The sequence below is a fragment of the Tachysurus vachellii genome, chromosome 1 (genome assembly GCF_030014155.1).
Source record: "Tachysurus vachellii isolate PV-2020 chromosome 1, HZAU_Pvac_v1, whole genome shotgun sequence".
Taxonomy (NCBI): Eukaryota; Metazoa; Chordata; class Actinopteri; order Siluriformes; family Bagridae; genus Tachysurus; species Tachysurus vachellii.
Genome location: NC_083460.1, coordinates 18501453 through 18526675, shown reverse-complemented (window position 1 = coordinate 18526675; position 25223 = coordinate 18501453). Strand labels below are relative to the sequence as shown.

Below are 25223 nucleotides of genomic sequence, written 5' to 3'. Positions count from 1 at the left end.
TTTATTATATATTAGTGATCTCAAGCATTAATTGTTCTCAGCTCTGATTTAATCCTGGTCCTTTAGGTATGCTGATAATAGCAAGAGTATTTTGTTCTGCTTTCAGGAAGTGAGGGAGTGGCGGCGTTTTGTCACACCAGTCAGTCATATAAAGGTTGTCTGCTCATTCCATCTCACAGTCAATGAGTCCATTGTGACAGTAAACTGCCATTTTGTACTAGCAGACAAAAACCTTTTGCAGTAATGAGCACCACTGGCCTCTATTCACCCTCAGCACGCGGTGCACAGTGACGCATTTCACAATGAAGCCTAAACTGAGATGGATAACAGAAGAATCCGACACCCGGGCCACTGTGCTCCATGTCACTGCTATAGACACCAATGGACATAGTAGTGTGTGTGTGTGTGTGTGTGTGTGTGTGTGTGTGTGTGTGTTTGTCAACACAGAGAACCAACAACAGAGCAATCAATACACCCAGGCATGAGGGTAGGCAAAGACTGACAGGGTTCACTGAGGCAATGAGGAAACAAACACAGAGCGACAGATCTGCTTCATGTTAAATCACTTCATTAATCCATAAATATATTCCATCCAGAAATGATCAAAATGAGAGACTAAAACAATTCAGGTACTTCTGAAACACATATAAAAGATTTTGCATCTTCTTTATAATTTGTGAGTTTAACAGCCTGGGGGAAGGAGATAAATAATTTAATGTTCATTCAAACCACAGAACTGGTACTAAATTAAACAGACCCTGAATTAAGTGAGTCTGTACAGCGCCACATGTTACCTGATATTCAGCTGAGAGACAGAGGAAACATAATCTAGAAGGTTAGTGCATCTTACATTAACATGGCCTGGCATGGAAAAAAAGAAGAAATGTATGTTAAGTGCCACAACTTGAGCTATTTACAGGTCTAGAAAGAATAGTGTGGTTTTAATATTCTCTCTTATACCTACCAGTATGTTCCACAGGTCACAGGAATAAATATCAGCAATGGTAGCAATTTTGGCTCTGAAAGTTAATTAGCTGTCACTTGAGTTCATAACTGTTCTTATGTAGCCATGTGTGGTATTGTTTCTTTAATCCCATTTAGAGCTTTTTTGGTTTTTACCTTAATCTAATGAACTTATTCCCAAAATAAACTACTAAAATGTAATACACTGTGAGCCTGACCAGGCCGTTACTAAGGATGAATGAATGAACATTGTACTGCATCATGCAGTACCTTCCTTCTTTGTCCTGTGAGCATCATATCTGCTTGTTCAAGCCTGTATGATTTTACAGAACAGAAACATCATCATGAAGAACATACTTTCAGCCATATCTCTGAAGTTTTCAAACTCACCAGGTCTGTGTGCTTTGGGCACGGCCATGTTCATGACCCGGCTGGCATCCTGTGGTTTTGGTGGAGAGGCGGTGAAGCGGCAGATGCCCGACTCAGAGGGCGTGCTGGATGTCATACTGTCTGTGTAGTCATTGGTGCCAGCTGTCATTTGCTCGGAGGATGTGTCAGAGATGAAGCACTCTGTGATGGTGAACTTGGCATGGCGCAGCTGCTCTTCCATCTTGGCATGCTCGTAGGCTCGGGCGAGTTCCTCGTACGTAGAGGATGCACTCTCTGTGGACACCATGCTGCTCCGAGCACGGTCTGTATGGGAATTTGCACACACACACACACACACACACAAAACCACACATTTAATAAGACTCTTTTTCAGCCTTCACACTTGGCCGTACTGTGGTCTAACATGGTTAATGAAGAACAAAAACTTCAGCATTTTCTAATGTCAAATCTTTCCAGTGGTGTCCAGCATCTAAATTTCTTCAGTAGATGCACAATGAAACTATTGGGATTGAGCATTGCATTATCAGATCCCATGTACAGCATAATCAGAACGATGTAGGATGGAGTACACACACCTGTTCTAGCTAAAGTTATGCTAACATTCTCAGTTCAGAGATCTGTTAAAGAGAGCAGTGTTTTCTGAATTGAATTAATAATAGTAGAAAAAAAGCCTAAAATAGCTGAAGTTAAAATCGTAAATCGTGATTGTAATTGTTCAATATGAGGAAAAATATAAGACGCAGGAATGTTTTTGTAATACATTTTCAGTCTGCTTTAATATCATAGCTTTATTGTTACCTGTGTCCTGAGAGGGACTAACACTGTAGCTGTCACTTTCCTTGTCCACTGAGCCTGTGGCACGTGGAGTAGGCAGCCTCCAATCTGTAGTGAGTGTGTGTGACGACATGGGCTGATGAGGTCTGTTTAATGTCCATTGGCTGGCGTAGCGGCTCCGTGTTGCAGGACCGGCTTTAGCTGTGCGACGGGCAGTGGGATCTATGTGACATCAACAACATGACTGATTAACATCTCATTTTATATTGACTTCATAATCCCCTGCCTTAGAGTATTTATCTAATGTCCCGTGGTATTGGTACAAGAACAAATCACACCTGCAGAAATATTACTTGTGTGGACTCAAAGTTTCTACTCGAGCTGTACTTCTAAAAGTCTATTGTGAGCTTGTGGGATTTGTTGTCAACATTAGAGAGTTTAATCAAATCAGTTACTCCACCATGAAGGGTTGCAATTTGTGTGTGTGTGTGTGTGTGTGTGTGTCAGGTACATTGTGTGACCTCACCACTTCTGATTAGTTCAACTCCACTGGATGTCTGTGGTGCTTTTGCTAATGAGCAATAACATTTCCCTTACCGTGTAAAAGGAAACCACAATCACTTAACACTGACATACAATATAAGCTGGAACCTAATACACTGTTAACCCTTATGTCCTCTTTTTATATTTTTTTCCATATCTATATGGAACTTGTTGAGTGTTATTTCCCTTTGCTTCTAAAAACTCTAATACATCTTTGTCTTATCACTTCAGTAACGCTTCATTACTTACTTGTACCAGGTCGAGCGTCTGAGACGTCCACGAGTGGGCCAGTTGTCTGGGATAGTGACTGATAGTGAACCGTGTGTGTGACTGTGGAAGATTTCTGCTTAGACGTCTCCCCAAAATCATTATCTGTCAACAGCACTGTAGATCGGTCATCTGAGAGAGAGAAAGACATAGACAGGCTCTTACATACATTCGTAACAGGGATTAATCAGCCATTTCTGCTGTCTTTCACTGGATTAGTACATATAGGCAAAGGGGGAAATAGCTGCAGTGACCTTTTGCTACTGTGATCATATAAAATTAATAAAATGTGATTTTTAAATATTTCACCTGCAAATATCTCTGTTGCTGTGTTTCATTTTTGTTGTATTATGTCTGTCAGTTGCAATGTAAAATGGTACTTGACTTGCAGTGACAGAGATTCAAATTATTTTTCATCAAACCATATGAAATATATTTTTACATATCTACAAAGGAGATGCAAGGATTTTGTAAGTAATTGGGGTCCACTAGAAAATAGTACCTCATCAGAGATCACTTTCACAGAGGATGTGTAGGTGTATGTGTCCATTAGAGGCAAGATAACACAACTGAATTGATCCTAAATGAATTTAATCCTAAAGTGTGTTGGTTTGTCAAGGAACTGTGCGTAGAGAATCCAGATGATTCTCATTACCCTTGGTGAGAAGGAGAAGTAAAACTGGGCATAATTTCTATATATAACTCTGGTTCTATGAGCCCTGAATAACTGCCAGTGTTCTATGCATTTCATAACCAGTGCCAACCTGGGTGAGAACTCAGTAAGAAGGTTTCAAATAAAGATGACTGTACTGTATGCCAGTGGTGTTTATTGCACATCAATCACTCTGTGATATGAAAGTGCTCAGTGTGTTTGTGTGTGTGTGTGTGTGTGTGTGTGTGTGTGTGTGTGTGTGCATGTTGGGCTGCCAACATATTTCCACAGCGTCTTCACACGAGCCTCTATATAAATGGGAAAAGACACATTACATGGCATTAATATTGCTGTGGCAGTGAAGGCAGTGTGAGTGCATATCATGAAGCAGGTGAAAAGATTTTTAGGTGAGACTAATTTTTAATTAGTTTAATTATTCTTAATGATTCAGTTATATTTTTAAAAGTTTGCAGAATCTACTCAACTCTCTGAAGCTCTTGCAAATAATAATCTTACCTATCGTCTCCATTGTGTCTCGCTCCTCAATGAGCAGTTGAGCTCGCGGGATATCAATGTGCATACGGAGGGTTTGCTGTTGCTTATTTGCAGCGTCCGGAGTTCGTGTGTTCTTACTAAAAAGACATTCAAACTGGTAATATCTAATAGGTCTCATGACAAGTTAGGAATACAAGATTCAAATTCATCTCATGGATTAAGGATTGTTTACCTCATAAGCATTTCAGCCAAGCTTTTTGCATCTGTGAATAAAAGAGAAGAGAATAAACTACAAATGATTCTACAAGAAAAATATAAGTTACAATTAACCAACACTTGTTTTTATGCTTTCAGTTTTGCATGTTCACACACCCCGTAATCTCTTGAGCCTCTGTTCCCTTCTTCTCCTCCTCATAACAAGTAGCACAATGAAAACTGTAGCAATGGCCACCAGGATGCAGATAATGGTCACCATCATCTTCAGGCCCTCAGTGCCTTGCCGGTTCTCCTGGCTGGGGTCCACAATCTTCAGCAGTGGAGCTATAGTACCTGGAGATATGTAAGTGAATTTGGGTTATTTGGGAATTTGATTTTTTAGTATTATCCTGTTTGCTCAATCGTCTCAATTTGTGCCCACTTTTCTCCGTAATTATTTTATATGCCATTTACCCTCCAGGCAGTCAGCTATCTTCTGTATGACTGCGACCCGCTGGGGCTGAGGTTGTGCACTATCCATATACAGTATGTGAGACCATGTATGAGAAAGAGGGCAGAAAACACTTTCTTCCTAATGAGTTACACGGCCCTATGAAACTTTCTGCCCTCTTCCTCATACATGGTCTCACAGATATGACTAGTGTCACTGTTGCTGGAAGGATTATGTCCCTCTCCTACACAGTAACCATGACCAATTCAGCAAAGCCATAGAGATGCTGATTTTAGATGACATACGTTTGTGTTGGGACATTGTCTTTAATTTCCTTAATTATACATCAGGACAACTGACTCTGACGATTAATTAAGCATCCAACAAAAAATATACAAACTCAAATTTATCGTATTGTTTCAATACTGTGAGTCAAACTCAAAATCTTAGATGTAGAAATAAGAAATTTTTATTTTTTATTTTACTCATGGACAAAATCTGTGTTAACTGTTAAAGTGTAATGACAATGAGGACTGTTTGTCATGTCTATTGGAATATGATTTTATAAGTCATAAAATGCTGATAGTAATGTCATGTGACCCTACAAACACTCCTGTAATGCTGCCAAGTCCATTTCTATCACCATTAACTAAATTCTAGTAACCAAAAGCCCAGAATCCAGACAGATTTCACCATCATTCTTAGTTCACTGCTTAGGAATGAATATTCAATTCACCAAGACCATCTGTTGTGATGTTGTAGCAAAGACACCACAGAACTTAATTATGTCCAATATATATAATCTTTATCTAATTTATTAGGATTATAAGCAATGTTAATAGAAATGAACATAAAACCCTTTTCACAGATGTGTTAATGAATGGTTCGATAAATTAGGTTCATTTTACTGATATTAAAGCAGAAACTATTGCACGCTCATTGTTATGTGTTTAGTAAAAACACTTACTGCCATCCATGTTCAGTGTTGCAAACAGCACCCTCTTCTCTGCTGTACCTGCACTGTTGCCCACCCTCATCTGCAGCTCATACCACGTGCCCTCCTGCAGGTCATACAGCACGTGGCTCTTAGGTAAAGATGTGCGCTGCATTGTGGTCCATGGTGTAGTGTCCACTGGCCGGTACTCCAGAGTGAATGAGCTGATCGGACAGCCACCGTTATTCCAGCCAATGAGATTAAGCTCCACGCGTGTTGAATTGATGCTAGAGAAAAGCTCATGGTCTTTGGCAAACTGTGGTTCTGAGGAGAGAAATAGCATAGAAAGGTAAATATGAAAACCGTTAGGGGATTTGGAAGGAAATATTATATTTAAACACTGGTATGTATGTAAAAAACAGCTAAAGGTGATCTAGGAATTTTAGTTTCATGAAATCTGCAACAAAATAATCAAAATCAGCTAAAAATGTTTAATATACTTGTGTTTTAGTTTTAATAAACTACTAGCTTATTACGTAGCTTCAATATTGAAATTTCAGTATCATCTGTTGGGTTATAGAAGTTTCAGGAACCCCAGATATGGGATAGGTTTATGATGATGTCCACATTTTCAGACAAACACTGTGTGCTTTGTTACTGCTCATTATAGACCAAGAACAAGCCCAAACCCGAGCCAAAAGAAGTTGGTGGTTTTGTTTGCGTGTGTGTGTGTCTGTGTCATCATTATGAAAGTCTATATAACTTTGTGCTAATATTGGTTCAGACCCCTTGATGGCCACCTTCCCATGTCCCCTGTAGACAGTTTCACCGTTGATGCTCTTGGTCCAAACCTGAGCAGGTACTACAAATCCTTGAGCTGTAACATTTTGTACTAAACTAAAGGGTCCACAATGTCCCCTGAGCCCTTCCTGGGTGACTACTGTTACCTTTGCCATGGGTTTTGGCCTCAATGATTTCACTGATGCGACCTGGACCCACGGCATTCTGTGCAGTCAGAGTAAACTTGTACCAGGTGCCACACTTCATATTCTCTAGACGGTATGATCGCTCACTGGGGCTGATGGGGAAGCTGCCCCATTCCTCACTGTTATCCTCTGAGTACTGCAGAATGTAACCTTAAAGAGAGAAAGCAGATAGTCAGACAAAAGCTTTCATTATTACAGAAAGAACTTTGTAATGTAATAAGTTTGATGGAAATTTGGAAATGATCAAATGTTATTTACTGTGTACTGTTTCAAGCAAATTCTTAAATCGTTAGTTAATCACTTTGATTTAAATCTTACATGTTAATGAGTCAAGCACTTATGGTTTAAAGGTCAGTAGTGACAGCAGTAAGTGCAGGAGTCTCACCTCTGATCGAGCTTCCTCCATTATCTCCAGGAATCCAGGACAGAGTGATGGATGTCGTGGTGGTTTTAGTTACAGTTAGACGTGGCTGGTCCGGTGGTACTACAAGTACAAAATGATGTAATATTTTTCAGATTTTGGTTTAATAAGCCACAACAACAACAACAAAAACAACAACAATAATAATAATAATAGCACAAATAATAATAATAATAATAATAATAATAATAATAATAATAATAATGATAATCAGGGTTGATATTCGGATCACAGACTGAAGAAAAATGAAACTTTATTCTATATATTGAAATTGGAGTAGCTTTGATTGGACCTGCATTAAAGATAGATAACAGCATTAATTAATAAATAAACAATCTGTATATCGTACTGAATAAGAGGTAGGCAAAGTAATAACCAGCTGTGTGGATGTGACCTACAGGATCCTACTGCAGTCACTACTGCCTCCTGCCTTCAACATTGCTTCATATAGGGGTTTGGTTATGCAAATAAAATCCAGATTGTTCAATATTTGTTCACTACACTATAGAGCTGGTCCCCAGACCCACCTTGAACCTGTAGATTTAGCATGATTTCATCTGAACCCCAGTTGTTGCTGACAATGCAGCTGTAGTACCCAGAATCCTCAGCTTTCACCGTGCGGATCACAAAGCTGCCATTGCCATGGACACTGCGCCGGCCATCCACAGAGACAGGAGCCGGTGTCCCGTTGCTGAAGAGGAAATCAGCAGGAACTTCAGTGACACAGACTCCAGCACATAAACTGGAATTGATGGTTTCGCATTATATATAACTTTTTAAAATGAACATGTAAGGGCGCCAGCGTGTTCAGAAAAAATGTTAATCTCAAAATAAACTCACTTTCCCTTCAGCCACTTGATGGTTGGAGGAGGATCTCCAACGGCTCTGCAGGGCAGGACAATGTCCTTCATCCACGGTGTGGTCACTGTACCACTGAATGTTAGAATACGAGCAGGAGCTAAAAGAGAAATATGATATTAAGCCACAGTAACTTCTTACTGTTATAACCACTGTTTATAATGTCATTTCTGTTTAAAACCTTTTCAAGGATTTTTCCCTAAAACAAACTTTCATATTTATTAATAAATCACAACTTAACTACTTGAAAATGTAAAAGTATTGCTAATACGCAAAATGTATTATTTATGAATTAAATAAATTAACATTGATCATTAACAATAGTTTACTTTAAAAGTTCATTCATTCATTCATTCATCTTCTACCGCTTATCCGAACTACCTCGGGTCACGGGGAGCCTGTGCCTATCTCAGGCGTCATCGGGCATCAAGGCAGGATACACCCTGGATGGAGTGCCAACCCATCACAGGGCACACACACACTCTCATTCACTCAGGCACTCACACACTAGGGACAATTTTCCAGAGATGCCAATCATCCTACCATGCATGTCTTTGGACCGGGGGAGGAAACCGGAGTACCCGGAGAAAACCCCCGAGGCACGGGGAGAACATGCAAACTCCACACACACAAGGTGGAGGCGGGAATCGAACCCCGACCCTGGAGGTGTGAGGCAAACGTGCTAACCACTAAGCCACCGTGCCCTCACTTTAAAAGTTGTCTTTTTTAATTTATTATATAACATATCTAGGAAAAAAATCATATATTCTCTGTACCTTTAGCTTGTGGCTCCACAGTGATGATCTCACTTGTATTCCCTCGACCAGCAGCGGTCACGGCCACCACCCAAATACTATACTGCCAGTTCTGGTTCAGGTTGGTCACACGACGAAAATACACATCGGGCGCAGCCTCAAATTCACTGATTACCTTCAGTGTGGAGGATCAAATCCAGCACACAGACACAGAAAAGGTAATGTTTGATTACATACTCCATCTCCCAGGGTTGTCTTACAAGTTCAGTGCTGTTAGTGTCACTCTATATTACACTCATTGGTCAATAGAGGGGAAAAAGGGCAAATCTGACAATCAAAGGATATGGAACAGTGGCATGTGGGGCACAGATAACTATTACTCTGTTTCCTCACTGGAGCTGGATGTGTTGTTCATATGGAATTTAACTTAAATGTTTGATTAATAACAGACAGTCTTTAATGCCTGTTATGTCTCTGTTTGTTTTTTTTTTCTCTTCGGACGCTGACTGTGACATCAACAGCAAAATGACTCATATGTCAGATGATAATTATACTAAGGAAGATGCTACAGTGTTGTGGTTTGGCTGCATACCGTGGGATAAGGGTTGGAGCAGAAGACTGTGTACTTCCTGATGATTCCGTTGAGCTTCAGGGGAGGAAGCCAGGAGACGAACACCACCGAGGCAGACGCAGCGGCAGCTTTCACTCCAGCTGGAGGACCTGGAACTGTGTGGAGACAAAAACAACATTTTGGCTTGAAACGTCTTTTCACATTGTGAACTGAACTGAACTGAACTACTGTCAGATCTACAGTTATTAAAAAAAGATCATTGTGACCAATCAGAATCACTGTGTTTATACAATACCATTGGGACAAAATATCACAGTATCTTGTGGTAATAAAAATACAGGACATTTTGTGTGTGTGTGTGTGTGTGTGTACACACTGAGGTTGTGCTAGAAGGACTTCAGAACCAGGAGGACCATGTACTCTCACCCAGTGGGTCAAATATCATTCCCTGAAGGTGGCGCTGTGTATCAGGATGATAGAGCACCAATACACACAGCAAGACTGGTGACAGAATCATTTGGTAAACATAAAAGTGAAGCTGAACATCTCTCATGACCTGCACAGTCACCAGATCTAAATAATATTGAGATACTTTGAGGTGTTTTAGAGGAGTGAGTCAGGACATGTTTTCCTCCACAAACATCATTAACCGAGACGAATGGCTTCATCTCTCCAGGAACTGTTTGTGTGTGAGTCTAAAATGATGTCTCACCATCCTCTTTGGTCCTCGTGTAAATTTGCTCACTGCGAACTCCGTCCCCAGCCCGCGTGAAGGCCAGCACTTGGATGCTGTAGTTGGTGTATTTCTCCAAGCCTTCCAGCTCTAGAGAGGGCTTAGTTGTAGTGATGTTTTTGATCTCACCCAGCTCTAAGACAAGGCAGAAATAAACACACACTTTAATGCCCATTCTTGCAAACACAAACATGTAGTAATATTAATATTAATATTCTAAGTGCACTGCACCCTGGAGCGACTATAGTAGTGTTTGTGTCATTCAGATTGATTCATGTAGTAGCACTTTCACAGCAAACTACTACAATAAATAATTAAGAGTTTTTTGTTTTTGTTTTGTTTGCCAACAGTGTCATAAATCAAGGAAGTATTTCCTGTAAATGTTAACCTTGTTTAACAGGTTGTCAGGTTGTGTGTTTTACATCATGTCATAACTCTGCTTTACTGCGACGAGCCACTTCTCTGTTCACAGATTAAAGGTTAAAAGTCTGAAGAACGTTTATTATCTAAGTGACTCAGTGACTCTTCCCTGTAAGTGAATGTTTATACTCTTTATACAACACGCCACCAAATGGTCTCCTGCAGCTTTGCACAATGTCCTGAGTCTTCTGCATGGAGCTTTCAAGCCTATTGGAAACCAACAGCAACCCCTTGAGGTGAAGACCAGTAATGAAGCAGATGAAATGGTTAAAATGGATTGATTTTTCAAATTAACAATTATTTCCAAGTGTTTTATTTCCTTGTTATAATAAATTACAATCAATTACATCATATGACACTATTTTTATTTTAACCACTTTACACTTGTGATTATCTCTTCATTATATAAAAATCATCACTGAATATAAACTAGTTTACTCTATACTACAATATGTCTGGAATGTTAGGAAATATCGTAAGAGGGTTAGGGTTAAAAACCTTTTTAAAGCTTTTTCTTCTTTCTAGAAAACTTCATACACATTCTCTTTTCTCTCTACTGAGATTCTTTAGTTTCTGAAGAGTCTTCAGTGGGGATCATCAGACTATTTAGCATGAAACCACATCCGAGTTCTACTCACATTTGGAACACTTTATATTTTTTAATAACTCTTAATAACTATAATCTATAACTCTTCATGTCTTTAGTCCCCGGCACTCAAAACTGGAGTGTCAGTGTCAACAGGTGATTTATAAAGACAGACATTTATAAAGAAAACATCATGGAGGATTAGATTCAACTTTCAATGTATAAACATAACAGCTTCTATAAGATACATCAAGCTTCTAGGACCATCACAGCGCCGCCACTGATCAGGTGTTTATTCTCAGCTCAGCAGTGATATGATCATGGCATCTCCTGGTATGAGGGTGTTAAGCTGCAGCAGCTTTCATTAACATCTTATTGAGAAATTGAGTACTAATCAAAATCTCTACTCAACATTCCCAGGCCTGCTGTCGGAAACTGACAATAATCAAATCCTAGAGGAAAATTTATACGAATTATGCATGGAAGAATTTCTACGCAAAGACAGATTGATATACACTTGTACATTCATATTAACACCACATACACTACTATACAATGTCTGAGAAGCTGCTGGGTTCAAATCTAAATCATTAATTAATCTAAATCATGTTTGTTTTGTGGACTCTATGACAGTCCCTTCCCACAGGTTAGATAGAGGGTTATGGGTCTACAAAACGCTCAGTAATATTTTTACTGATCAAAAGTCTATATGCAAGTGCATGTGTAAAAGTGTTTTAGTGGTTTGAGTGTACAAATGTCCTGAGGTGATAAACTGTGTGTCCTGTACATTGTTCATGTATACAGGACTGACTCACCTCCGTCTGGTAAGTTGGCCCAGTAAATGACTCGGTAGCCAAGAAGCATGCCATTCAGTGCTTCTTTTGAGAGAGGAGCCCAGGATAGAGAGATGGTCTCTGGGGTTGTAGCTGTGGTCACAACGTTTTCAGGCGGTCGGCTTGGAACTATGAGAGCGAACGTTAGAAATAAATCTGCATTAGCAAAAGTTTACATACAGCTAGCTTAATATTGTACAAACCCGAATGTTGGGATGTTATAAACTTGAATAAAATAAAAACTAAAAGATTTTCAAATCAGTTGAACCAAAATATTATTCACAATAGAACATAGATACATAACAAATGTTTAAACAGAGAAATTTTACACTTTTATCTACTAACTGAACTCATTTGTAATTTGATGCCTAAATGTTTACATGTTGTAGCATCTCCTCTTCTTTTCAGAATGGTTTGAGGACATCTGGACATCGAGGTTATGAGTTTCTGGAAATTTAATGTTGGAATTTGCTCCCATTCTTCCCTGATATAGGTTTCCAGCTGCTGAAGAGTTCCTGGTCATCTTTGACGTATTTTTCCTTTAATGATGCACCAAATTTATGCAGTATGTGGTTTTGATTGTCCTGCTGAAATACACAAGGCCTTCCCTTAAATAGATGTCGTCTGGAGGGGAGCACACGTGGCTCTAAAACCTTTACATACCTTTCAGCATTCATAGTGCCTTCCAACACATGACCGTATGTAGACCGTATGTACTTATGGACCCCATACCATCAGAGATGCTGGAATTGAACACTGACAACATGCTGGAACGTCTCCCTCCTCTTTAACAAGAATGTTAAATTTGGACTCGTCTGACCATAGAACACTAGAACATAGTCTCTTTTTGCCTCGAGCCACAGGACACGACAGGCATGATAGACCTTTAGGTGTCATCTGCAGATGGAAGGCAAATTGTGTTCACTGACAGTGGTATCTGGAAGTGTTCCTGGGTTCATGTAGTCATGTCATTGACACAATCATGGTCCGATGAGTGATTCAGTGTCGTCTGAGGGCCCGAAGACCACGGACATCCAAAAAGGTCTTCGGTCTTGTCCCTTACACACAGAGATTTCTCCAGTTTCTCTGAATGATGATGTTCTGCACTGTAGATGATGAGATTCACAGCCTATTGGATGCTGAGGAACATTGTTTTTAAAATATTCCACAATCTTTTTCTGCACTCTTTCACAGATTGGAGAGCATCTGCCCATCTTTACTTCTGAGAGACTCTGCCTCTGTAACACATCCCTTTTATAGCTAATCCTGTTACAGACCTGATATAATTAACATCATTAGTTGCTACAGTAGATGTTCTTCCAGCCGAATCTGTTTAATTTCTTGCTTTTCCAGCCATTTATTGCCTCGTGTCAACTATTCTGAGACCTGCAGCAGGCATCAAATTTGAAATGAGTTTATTTAGTGGATAAAAGTGTAAAATTTCTCTGTTTAAACATTTATGTTATATATGTTCTATTGTGAATAAAATATTGGCTCATGTGATTTAAAAGTCTTTTAGTTTTCATTTTATTCAAATTTAAAAAAACGTCCCAACATTTACGGAATTCCGGGTTTACACAAACCCGTAAACTTGTGTTGTAAAACTGACTCATTGATCAGATTAAACAAATAAATTATTGTCAAAAAGACGACTGACTTTTAAAATAATCAGGACAAATGAACTGACATTCTAATAAAAATATTATAATTATAACTTTTTGGATTTAAGTTAAACAATTAAAATGCAATGCTACCAAATGGCATATTTAACCCACTGAAAATCTGATATAGTAAATAAAAAGGTCTTTGCTATTATTTGGAAATGAGCTTTTATATCAATAAAGAACAAAGTCTGACTTAACATATGATGTGTGAAGTGTGTCTTTAGCCTAGTTCTGTGTGAACCTTAGTTGTATTATAGCCATTATTGTATTATTGCCATTAGATTCCTACAAAATAACAAGAGATAATAGCACTAATCAATCTGATCTACAGACTGTATACTGTGTCCAGACTGACCATCTTCCAGTGTGGTGATGATGGCTTCCTCAGACGTAGGCCCCATTCCTGCGCGGTTGGCGGCCTGCACGCGCACCTCATACTGCGTGTACTTCTTCAGGTTGTCCAGCGTGATGGTCTCAATGTCGCCTGCTGTGTCCAGATTGATGGTGTTGTACTGAGGGCTTCCTCCCGTGCCATATTCCCTATAGCACACCTGATAGCTGCGGATCAAACCGTTCTGAAGGTGTTTGTGAGGAGCCTGAGAGTAAGTACAGGACATACAAAAGGTTTCAATGAAAATGGAAATAAACATTTTGAGGAGGTTTGTCTAAATTACGGCTTTAGATCAACATCTCTTAAAATAATAAATATAATAAATAAAGTTGTTTGATGTGCATTATACAGCACACAATACTGCACTAATGAAGTGTTATAGTGCACTAATGAAGACTTTCTGCTACACTGTTCCAAAAGGTTCTGCTTTAAGACAATTATAATGTGTTATTTCCCAATTATTCTACAAACGTACTGATTCACTAAAACAGAGAACTGCACAATGGCAATTAAAAACCGAATTATTTAAAGTAAAATAAATTAAATAAAATAATTCGCTTTCTAACACCTGCCAGATTGAGAGAAACAAATCTGTTACTGTTACAAGCTCCGCTCTCAGTTTTTCTCTTTTACCTTCCATGTGACTTTAATGCTTTGGGATGAAATGGCTTCAAGCTGAACTTCCTGTGGAGAACCGTCTGGAGCTGCAGAAATCAAGGAGCAGAGACATCACATTACTATCCCGTGTCACACAGATGAGGATCCCTTTTGATCCCTTATGATTTCTTCATCATATCGTCTCAAACTGTTACAGTCACATCTTGCTCAATAGAGATAAATTAAAAATGTATCATTATATCCTGCTTTTATATATTTCTATAAAGCTGATTTTGGACAATATCCATTGCTAAGAGTGTTAATAACAAACAGTTTGTTAGGAAATATTAAACGCTATATATATAAGCTTCCACTAGATGGCGACATCTTTACATTTTCAGAAAATTGATAACTCATACACAGAACACACACACAGAAAACACACACACAGAAAACACACACACAGACACACACAGAACACACACAAAGAACACACACACAGAACACACACACTAAGCTAAGCTAAATTTAATAATAAAAATGTAATAATACACGGTTATATAATAAGGTTATATAATAAACCCCAAAAGTTCTTAAATGTTTCTGCCAGTTTCACATTCAATAAAATATATTGAAATTAAACAGCTGTTACATTTTCATGACATGATAATTATATAATAGTAAATGCTTTTCACCAAAAAATGAGCGGTATAAAACCCTAAAAATACTCTACCTGCTCTCTGAAACATTATTTAAGGATTAATCATTCGTTTTTAATGTTAGTTTGGCTCATTATATATTCTAATAGATCTGTAAAATATGTTTATTTTAGACAATTATAATGTGGGAAACTCTTAATAACTCATAGCCTCATACTGTGAAGGTATGAAATCTGAACAGCATGGAAACAGGTTCAAACCTTTTATTATTATTATTATTATTATTATTATTTAGATTTCATTGTATTTCTCTGTAATGCTTTTAAAGTCCTTTTTATCGAAATAAAGTAAGTCTAAGATTAATGGCTGGTCTCTGCTTGATTAGTTTTGTAGTTGATGTGATAAAGCATAAGGACAGGACTCTGTAAGAGTAGGACACTGGGAGGAAGAGTAGGACACTGGAGGAAGAGTAGGACACTGGGAGGAAGAGTAGGACACTGAAGGAAGAGTAGGACACTGGGAGGAAGAGTAGGACACTGGGAGGAAGAGTAGGACACTGGAGGAAGAGTAGGACACTGGAGGAAGAGTGGGACACTGGGTGGAAGAGTAGGACACTCGGAGGAAGAGTAGGACACTGGGAGGAAGAGTAGGACACTGGGAGGAAGAGTAGGACATAGTGTGGGTGAACATTCTAGATAAAAGACTCCACTCACGTGCTTCATCTGTAGTGATGGTGAGCTCATTACTGGGCCGACTCTCTCCAATCTGGTTCTTAGCAAACATGCGGATGTTATATGTGGAGGCAGGATGCAGCTCGATGATGGTGGCCTGGTTCAGCTGTGGTGAGACGTCTTTGGTGGTTTGGGACAATGCCCATGAGGCTGTAGGGGAAAAAGTGCACAGTTATACCACAGTGTTCACTATGACACTATCTTCCTATCCACAGTAACAATCATGTTACAAAGATAATGATGCTGAGACAAATAATAATAATAATAATAATAATAATAATAATAATAATAATAATAGTGTTTCTGAATTCAGGGCTGTGTTTAGACATTTGTGCATATTTAGAAGTTCTGTGTTCTTCACCTGATTTGTTCTTGTAGTTGATGTCGTATCCTGTGATCGGACTGTTGCCATCAAATCCCATTGTCCAGCGAAGAGCAATGGTTCGATCTTTCACCTCTCTGATCTCTACTTCAGGAGGGTCTGGACGATCTAAGGTTATAAAAAGGAAAAGCGACTGACGCCATTAAATCCTGTCCTATGAGCTGTAGGAGATCTTGTGTTTTTTTGCTATAAAATTAAGCACCTTAAGAGAATATAAACAGCAAAAATAAATCTCTGATCCAATAATATACAAAAAAAAAAATGCTTTAAGAAATGATTCCCAAAATATCTTCTGTTTAATTTTTCTTTTTACTATTTAATGATCTCCTTCCTTTATGTATTTATTGAACATTATTATTATATATTTTTGTATAATATTATTATATATTTTCCATAATTTTTGGGGGTAGTGTTTAAAGGAAGTACAAGTTATTAAAAACCCCTTATATACCTACCATGTATACTGTATAAGCTGAATGGAGACGCCTTAAAATCTGTTTAGTCAGTTTCTTAACCCAATTCTGAATATGAGGAACCTGACCATCCACCTATTGGATCCCACTCACTGATTTGTAAAACACTTTCCCCAGAACCATTTAAAAATCTGATATAATCATGAAATCCTCATTTTTTAACCTTAGAAACATAGAAACCTTACCTTGTACTATAAGCTGAATAATCCCTTTGTCTTCACCGTAAGAGTTAATGGCAATGCAGGAATAAAACCCAGAATCCTCTCTGACTGTGTGCAAGATCTATGTGAAGAATCATAAAATAAAGGATGGATGCAAGAACATTTCCATATGGTCGTGACAATAGTCTGTAGTCTGTGATCAGCAGATGCTGAAACAGTACTTAATTCAGTAAATGGATTGATTACCTGTAAGGTGGAAATGACTTCATCAGCCACTTCCTTCACGCTCACCACGAAGCGGTTGACATCAGGGTTGATGATGTGGGATTCTTTCTCCCAGCGCACCTTAATGGGTTTCTCACCATGTGCTGTGCAACTCATCTCTGTCATGTGACCTTGTTCTGCTCGAGTGGTGTTAGGATAGGACGTGATCATGGCAGGAACTGATGAGAGAGAGAGAGAGAGAGAGAGAGAGAGAGAGAGAGAGAGAGAGCGCGAGAGAGAGAGAGAGGAATATAGCTATAAGGACAAAATCATTTTGATGACCGATACAACTACATTTCATTACATGGTTTAAGTGGCAGCTCAGCATCATATGATCTTTTCATGCACACATATTCATGTGATTTCAGTATCTTTGACCTTCTCAATTGTAAAATCATCTCTTTATCATGTCAATTAGTCACAAGTGCCATTTAATCTATCCAGTGAACAACAGCACAAAAGCAAACGACACATGAACACAAGAACGAGGCTCTTTTTTAGTAAACATCTCCTTTGACAAAAAGGAAAGAGAGAGAGAGCAAACTTTAGCATGTGTTCAGTGTGCAGCACCTTTACACATATCACACTGTATCAGTGACTCAGCAGGACAGCAAGTAGGTCTGGAGATATAAAATGAGTCAAGACTCTGTTGGCTTTCAGTGTGAGACGTTTGTACTTGTTGGGTTAAACAGAATTTTAATGTTTGAACACCTTCAGATTTGTTCATGAACAAACACTTGGAGCATCTCGGAGAGCAGAAATAGGTTTGATATCACAGGTGACAGAAACATCTGTGTAAAAAAAAACACCTTATTTGTTTCATTGGAACCTTTCAATGTAATTGTTTTTTTTTTTTAGCTTTTAGTAGAAATAACTAAAAATGTAAGGGGGCACGGTGGCTTAGTGGTTAGCACGTTCGCCTCACACCTCCAGGGTTAGGGGTTCGATTCCCGCCTCCGCCTTGTGTGTGTGGAGTTTGCATGTTCTCCCCGTGCCTTGGGGGTTTCCTCCGGGTACTCCGGTTTCCTCCCCTGGTCCAAAGACATGCATGGTAGGTTGATTGGCATCTCTGGAAAATTGTCCGTAGTGTGTGATTGTGTGAGTGAATGAGAGTGTGTGTGTGTGCCCTGTGATGGGTTGGCACTCCGTCCAGGGTGTATCCTGCCTTGATGCCCGATGACGCCTGAGATAGGCACAGGCTCCCCGTGACCCGAGGTAGTTCGGATAAGCGGTAGAAGATGAATGAATGAATGAACTAAAAATGTACAAGTCCAGAGTGTCTTGTTAGAGTGTGTTTTAACCTCTTCTGTAAAGTGTGACATGAAAAACATTCAGTGTTGAACATGGACACAACAAAACAGACATAAATTACTTTTTTAGGCCTCTGGAAAAAATTATTAAACACTTAAAATGTGAAAAAATATATAATTGTGCATATATATATATATATATATATAAAATGAAACGTTGTGTCACAAAACTCAGATGTAGAATCTGATAATGTGATCTTCTCCCATCCATCACATGCTAAACAGGAAATAAACAGTTTTTGTTGTTCTCAGTATGTCAACTGAGACATAGAGCTTTAACCTGATAGCTAGATTTGTTAGTATTTAGATGTAACAAATAACAGCCAAACTTGTGATTGTGTGAAACAAAAAATCATATGACTGAGAACTTCTTGTCTGGAGCAGAAAGAGTCTGATCTCACACTTACTCCACCAGCAGCTAGAACAGATATGATTAAATAATGAGTGTGCTTTGGTTCTCTCCACACACACACACACACACACACGCAGGACTTTCTCCTTCCTGAAGCAGGAGGTTGGTGCAGTGAGTGTATGCTGATGTGATGGAGTGTGTCAGCTTTGAGCCCCATAGACATTTAAGTCTAATTTCTTATTCATTCTTGAGCCCCACATAGTGGAACAGAACACTTTTGAATCATTTATTTTTACAGAACAATCTAAAGTGAACATTAAAAAAATAAAATCTAAATATTTTCCTCTTGTTTAGCTGATTTTATTTTGATGAAATGGATATAAAAGAGTATTTGATATAAAATGATTAAAAAACATTTATTATAAACAATATAAAAACTATTTTTTCACTGATAAATGAATGTTAATTAATTAAAAGTACAAATGTTAATTTTAAGTAAAGTATAATATTAGTCAAGGATTGAAGCAAATTACAATTAAATATTAACTATAATTAATGTATATTTAAAGTTTTTCCTGATGTAGTCTTACCTCTAAAGGTAACTATTATAAATTATTAATTTAAATCAAAAAATACAACAATAGAAAACCCTGAATTATGATCTTAGGAATTGCAACAAATCCACAAAAAGCATAATTAAAACTGTAAGAATAAACACGGTTTTCCCTAAAAAATGCTACATATTTATTTATAATCTGTAAAACAGAAAAATAAATACAGGGTTTAAACTTTAATGATAAAACATATTTATAGCACTTTTAATTTTAACTAAAAATATTAAACTGAATATCAAATCAAATCAAATCAACCTTCAACCATTAAATCTATGAACCTGAACACAAACTATAAAAATCTGTTGCCTGAAATTTAAAACAAGAGACAGAAATATTAATAAAACAATTGAAATTCTAATCCAATCCCACAGAGTAACCACTTACATGCCTGCTAAAGAGTTTCAGATGTCCTTCAGATGACATCAAATTTTTAGCCTCTGTGATAAAGAGATTCTTCAGTCAAACTTCAATTCTCCTTTCCTGATAGTTAATATAATAAGTGAAGTGGTTGGAACTAACAGCAGAAGACTGCTAATAATCTCAATTCAGCTCTCAGTGTCAGCAGAAATGGGGCTCCAACAAGCAGAGGCTAAATGCTATTCTCATAACAGCTTAGTTGATGTATATTTTTAATATCTAGTAATATTATCAGCTCGTAAAACAGAGGAGCGCTGATGGCAGCTATAACCTCACATCAAGACGTCTCCTTTCAGCGGCCGGTGCACCGCATAACTATTAAAAAACTAAGGAGGACCGTGGGGAAGGACATGTGTGAAATTTATGTAGTTTGAAGACATGAGCAGAATCACACACCAATCCGGCGTGGACTGTTTTCCTATAACAAAACGGTCTCGTACTATTCTTTTGTTTTGTCTTTAGGGTTTTTAAACTTCTGCATATTAATGTGATTTATACAATCAGAATGAGTCCACAGGTAAAACAAGGTCCTTTCATCATTACACACACAGTGAGGGTTCAGATATCTGCAGGAACAAGACAAATATCAGTGTACACACACACACACACCGGGTCAGTATCAAGATACAAAAAATAAAAAACATGCCTACACACACACACACACACACACACACACACACACACACAGTACCATCACTGCATTACTGAATGCTTCCATTCATCTGTGTGCTCTTCACTGACCTTTACAGTCTGTTCAATTAGGTAGATCTTTTTTCCAGCTGTTTAGGGGTTAAGAAAAAGCAGGAAAAGCCTCTGATCTAATGCTGAATTCTGACAAATAGTCCATATTAATAATTTAATCAATATTGTGAATATTTTAGGGTAATTTGTTGGAAAATAACAGCAGCGTCCATCAGCTCCATTTCATTCAGTAGGAACTTCTCAGTCGTTCCTCAGAATCTTTTCATTTTCCCGAATAAAAATATGGTCAATGTGTGGAATGTCTTGATTGTAGAGAGAGTAATAAACTCGAGCACATATTAATAGCTTGAAAATTAAAGAAATCCTGTAAAAAATAAAGATGTGGGGTGAAACATCACATACACATGCCATTATAACCTTTTGTTAAAAAAAAATCATCACCATTTTACCTTCTGTCACTTTTCTGTGTAGTTTGTAATTTGGTTAGACAATGTGTGTATAGGATTAGAAGTTAACCCTTACAGCAGAGGTTACCCTAATCCTATATAATAAGCCTAATTCTAGGGATTATCCCTAACCCATAACCTCAATCCCTAACCCTAGGTGTTAACCCCAATCCCTATCCCTAGTTGTTAACCCCAATCCCTATCCCTAGGTGTTAACCTCAATCCCTAACCCTAGGTGTTAACCCCAATCCCTATCCCTAGGTGTTAACCTCAATCCCTAACCCTGGGTGTTAACCCTAATCCCTATCCCTAGGTGTTAACCCCAATCCCTAACCCTGGGTGTTAACCCTAATCCCTATCACTAGGTGTTAACCTCAATCCCTAACCCAGGAAAGTTTGTAATTTGGTTAGACAATGTGTGTATATGATTAGAAGTTAACCCTTACAAACAAGGTTACCCTAATCCTAAATAATAAGCTTAATTCTAGGGATTATCCCTAGCCCATAACCTCAATCCCAAACCCTAGGTGTTAACCCTAATCCCAAACCCTAGATGTTAACCCTAATCGCTATCCCTAAGTGTTAACCTCAATTTCAAACCCTAGGTGTTAACCCTAATCCCTAACCCTGGGTGTTAACACCACTGTGTAAGCAAAACTGCAAGCGTTGAGTGCAGGAAGTGTCCAAATATCTTCAGTTGAATAATTGCAGAATTCTGCTAGAGGACATGCACTTCTTCTTGGCATAGAGTAGTGCATAAGTATGCGATTTAAGACGTGCCATTTGTTCCTTGTTTTTGAGGCAGATGCAGCCAGGAAAGCACACACAGGGTTTCAAAAGCAGGACAGAAGGCTGCAAGCGTCCGATTAACCAGCAGCATAATCAGAATCAACCAATCATTTTTGATTGCCATTAAGTGAAGATAAAAATGTCACTCCAAACTTCTGGAAGGCCGAGATAACGTATGTCACCGCCTGAAGGATGAGCGCAGTAGAACCATTAGCTTGCTGGATTATGCAACACAGTTTTATTAATTATCTTTATTTACAATGAGAAAGACCTGTATTGCTGTGCTGAGAGATTTTTCTTGGTTCTGATGATTTAATACTTAATTGATTTTGTCTGGTCATTAATAAATGATCAATGAATTGGAATTTCATCTGTTTATTTAAAAGCACTTGGCATTGCTGGGACAGCCATAGCAAAAAAATTAAATAAAAAAATAGCACTGTGAGAATTTAATTTCCATGGATTTAACAGGGCGCCACCTGGTGGTCTGTAAAAACAAACTCTAGCAGGGATTCAAGTTTATAACGTTAAGTGAAAATAAAAGGTAAATGTAAATCTGGAGCTGACAAAACTCGACCTTGCCCTACTTCCTGCCCACTGCCCAACAAATAAGACCCTTAAAAAATGAAGGCCATAGTGACAATAAAAAATAAATGGTAATTAGTGTAAGAAGTTGTTTGAAATTTCTCAATTTATTTTCAAATCTGTAAAGGAAAAACTCTTTTTTCACAGATTTATTTATTTAATGTGTGATTATTATTATTATTCTTTTTTTACAGTTAGTTACATGTGGAACTTAATAGGTGAAATTAGAAAAACGTTAGGAAAGTAAATCACTGCCTTGAAAAAATGTAATTGAAACAAAATTATTACTATCCCACTATCAAACCAGCGTCACACAAATAAGGACGAGGTTTCTGGTTCCTCTCAAGGTTTCTTCCTCAAATCATCTCACCAGGTTTTCCTTGACACTGTTATTTCTAACTTGTTCATTAGGAATAAATATAAATCTAAATTTTAAACTTTATAATTTTTATTCAGAATGTTTTTATCACTGTAAAGCTGCTTTATAAAATATAAAGCAAATAAAATAAAATAAAATATAAAAATTTGATTTGATTTGAAATAAAATATACAAATAAAATTGAACTGATTTTTTTCATGCCACAGAAGAACTGATCAGTATGATGTGTTTTTAGTGCTCAGACCTGCAGAGATGTATGAAAAAGCCTTTTTTTTGCTACACTTACAGGGGCACCTTGGGGAAAGTAGGCCACGTCAATGCACCTTAGCTGGCCAACTACAGCCCTCTCCACCCCTCCTAAACACTCACATGGTATCACCTAAACTCTTCCCTGCTGTCTAGTGGAGTGCAGTAAAATGCATTTTCCTTCATGCTGGGAGGCGCAGTAAGTGTGTGCATGCGTGTGTGTGTGTGTAACATGCTACCATGCCAAAGTGATTCCCCCTTTTCCATGCACAATTGATCATGAGCTGCACATTTTCCCTTTGAGGAGAGCTTTCACAGTGAGCGGCCGAGAAAGGAAACGAAACAAGAAGAGAAAAATAAAAAGAAAAAAAAAGAAAAAGAAAAATCCTACAGTACAGGATCTTGGATGTATATTCTAATAACAATACAATGAAAAAATGCAAAAATAATGCTGGTCCATTCGCTATCAATAACTCCATCTTCATTTTTGAATTGTTTGATTAGTGAAAAGGAGCTGTTTCATTTATCAAAATTTTTAAAATCAGGTGTGCATTAATCCTTTTTTAAGTTATGAAATAACATTACATACTGGAAAAAACATCTTTTGCAGAGATTCTATAACATTCTATAACAATGCAGGACCTGGATGATCTGCTGTTCTTTAATATACAAAAATAATATAAAATAATAACAAAAAATATATTATACTGTTAGCCTTGGGATGTTGCTGTTGCATAAAAGGAATAAAATACATCAAGACCACTCAGTGTTATTTCATTCATAACATTCTATGCAGTAAATATTTTTACCCTAAAAGATACTTATTTCTAAAGTAAGTATTATCAATATTACACTTACTAAATACACTTTCTTTACAGGTATGAAATGTATCGTTAGTGTTCTTATAATAATTACAAACTTAATGATTACAAGCAGACGATCGTATACATATTCTAAGTGGCATGATTTTAATCAAAATACCAAAATGGATCAAAATCATAACTAGATGAACGATGAGAAGGTGGAATTATGGATTATACATGATGTATGTATTGTCTTCAGTGGCAGAGCTGTTGTGTTGTGTTTATGTTGTGAAGGATTAATGGAGAGGATATAAGGCTGTTCTGTAGTAAATATAGTGTGTTAAAGAGCACAATAGAGCATCCACAACACTCAACTGGGCAGAAATCTGCCTGCAGGCCTGCACTGCAATGTTGCACTCACGCGCATGCACACACACACACACACCATGATTATGACTTCTTTTGTATTATATTCTATACCTATTTATATACATTAAAATTCAGTACTGAAGAATATCTAATTATTAGAAATGCCTTCGTTTTCTCTGCACTAATGAGCTTTGAATTTAATAAAGATTCGTATTTAAATACCCACCTGGATAATATTAGTCACATACACAAATTGTACCTAATGTTATATGGAATACACAAACACACACAGCTGGTTGAGGCTCCTTACTTTTGACGGTGAGGTACATGCTCTTGCTGATGTCAGCGCCCACGTCGTTGCTGACCTTGCACAGGTAGTAACCGCTGTCTTCCTCCAGCACGTGTTTGATGAGCAGTGAGCCTCTCTCCAGCAACTGCACACGAGATCCTGAGTTCAATGCAATGGGCTGGAACTGAGGAACTCCCGCACCTGGGAACACAGTACAGTGAGAAGGAAAGAAAAATCCATTACATGATTTCAAGCGTTTTTTGCTCCAAATCAGCTGCATTCCAAGTAGAATTGATTAGATTAGGTCCATACAACATCTGTAATAAGTCATATACACAGGAGGTGTGTGTGTGTGTGTTTAGGCTGCAGAAGAATTCTCCTGTTCATTAGTAGATTCTATCCTGAATATCATTATTACAGCTGATGATATTTATTTTCCACATTAATAATCAAACAGCAATAAAAAATATTCTAATAATAAAAACAAATTAAAAAGAAACTCTAGAACCAGAAGTACTAATACCTCAGTTTCCTAGTATCTAATTCTTATTCATGCAGACCTGAACTTTATGTTTAATGAATTTAAATAAAGTATCTGAATATTTTTATTACTCGAGTTAATAAAGGAACATTTGTGATAGCTGATAAACTAAATTCCTGTAAGGATAACATTTCTTTCTTATTTGGATTTTGTCTTTTACACTAAATTATACCAAACTACAGTACACTGTACTTCACTTCACTACACTATACTTCACTACAGCACACTACAC

At 37.8% G+C, this 25223-nt stretch overlaps 1 protein-coding gene across 1 annotated transcript in view; it reads right to left on the bottom strand.

Moving 5' to 3' along the window:
* dscamb (Down syndrome cell adhesion molecule b) overlaps positions 1 to 25223 on the bottom strand; it is a 108142-nt gene that overhangs the window by 2747 nt on the left and 80172 nt on the right. The window contains exons 11-32 of the mRNA XM_060875737.1: positions 24472 to 24651; positions 17132 to 17328; positions 16910 to 17006; positions 16231 to 16359; positions 15852 to 16019; positions 14516 to 14586; positions 13847 to 14087; positions 11810 to 11956; positions 9968 to 10123; positions 9277 to 9410; positions 8706 to 8859; positions 7912 to 8029; positions 7599 to 7762; positions 7036 to 7134; positions 6612 to 6800; positions 5698 to 5988; positions 4457 to 4633; positions 4317 to 4347; positions 4106 to 4221; positions 2920 to 3069; positions 2152 to 2349; positions 1354 to 1656 (exon numbers count right to left, since the gene is read on the bottom strand). Of these exons, the coding sequence (XP_060731720.1) occupies positions 1354 to 1656; positions 2152 to 2349; positions 2920 to 3069; positions 4106 to 4221; positions 4317 to 4347; positions 4457 to 4633; positions 5698 to 5988; positions 6612 to 6800; positions 7036 to 7134; positions 7599 to 7762; positions 7912 to 8029; positions 8706 to 8859; positions 9277 to 9410; positions 9968 to 10123; positions 11810 to 11956; positions 13847 to 14087; positions 14516 to 14586; positions 15852 to 16019; positions 16231 to 16359; positions 16910 to 17006; positions 17132 to 17328; positions 24472 to 24651 (3510 nt within the window). The remainder of the gene's footprint in view (positions 1 to 1353; positions 1657 to 2151; positions 2350 to 2919; positions 3070 to 4105; positions 4222 to 4316; positions 4348 to 4456; positions 4634 to 5697; positions 5989 to 6611; positions 6801 to 7035; positions 7135 to 7598; positions 7763 to 7911; positions 8030 to 8705; positions 8860 to 9276; positions 9411 to 9967; positions 10124 to 11809; positions 11957 to 13846; positions 14088 to 14515; positions 14587 to 15851; positions 16020 to 16230; positions 16360 to 16909; positions 17007 to 17131; positions 17329 to 24471; positions 24652 to 25223) is intronic.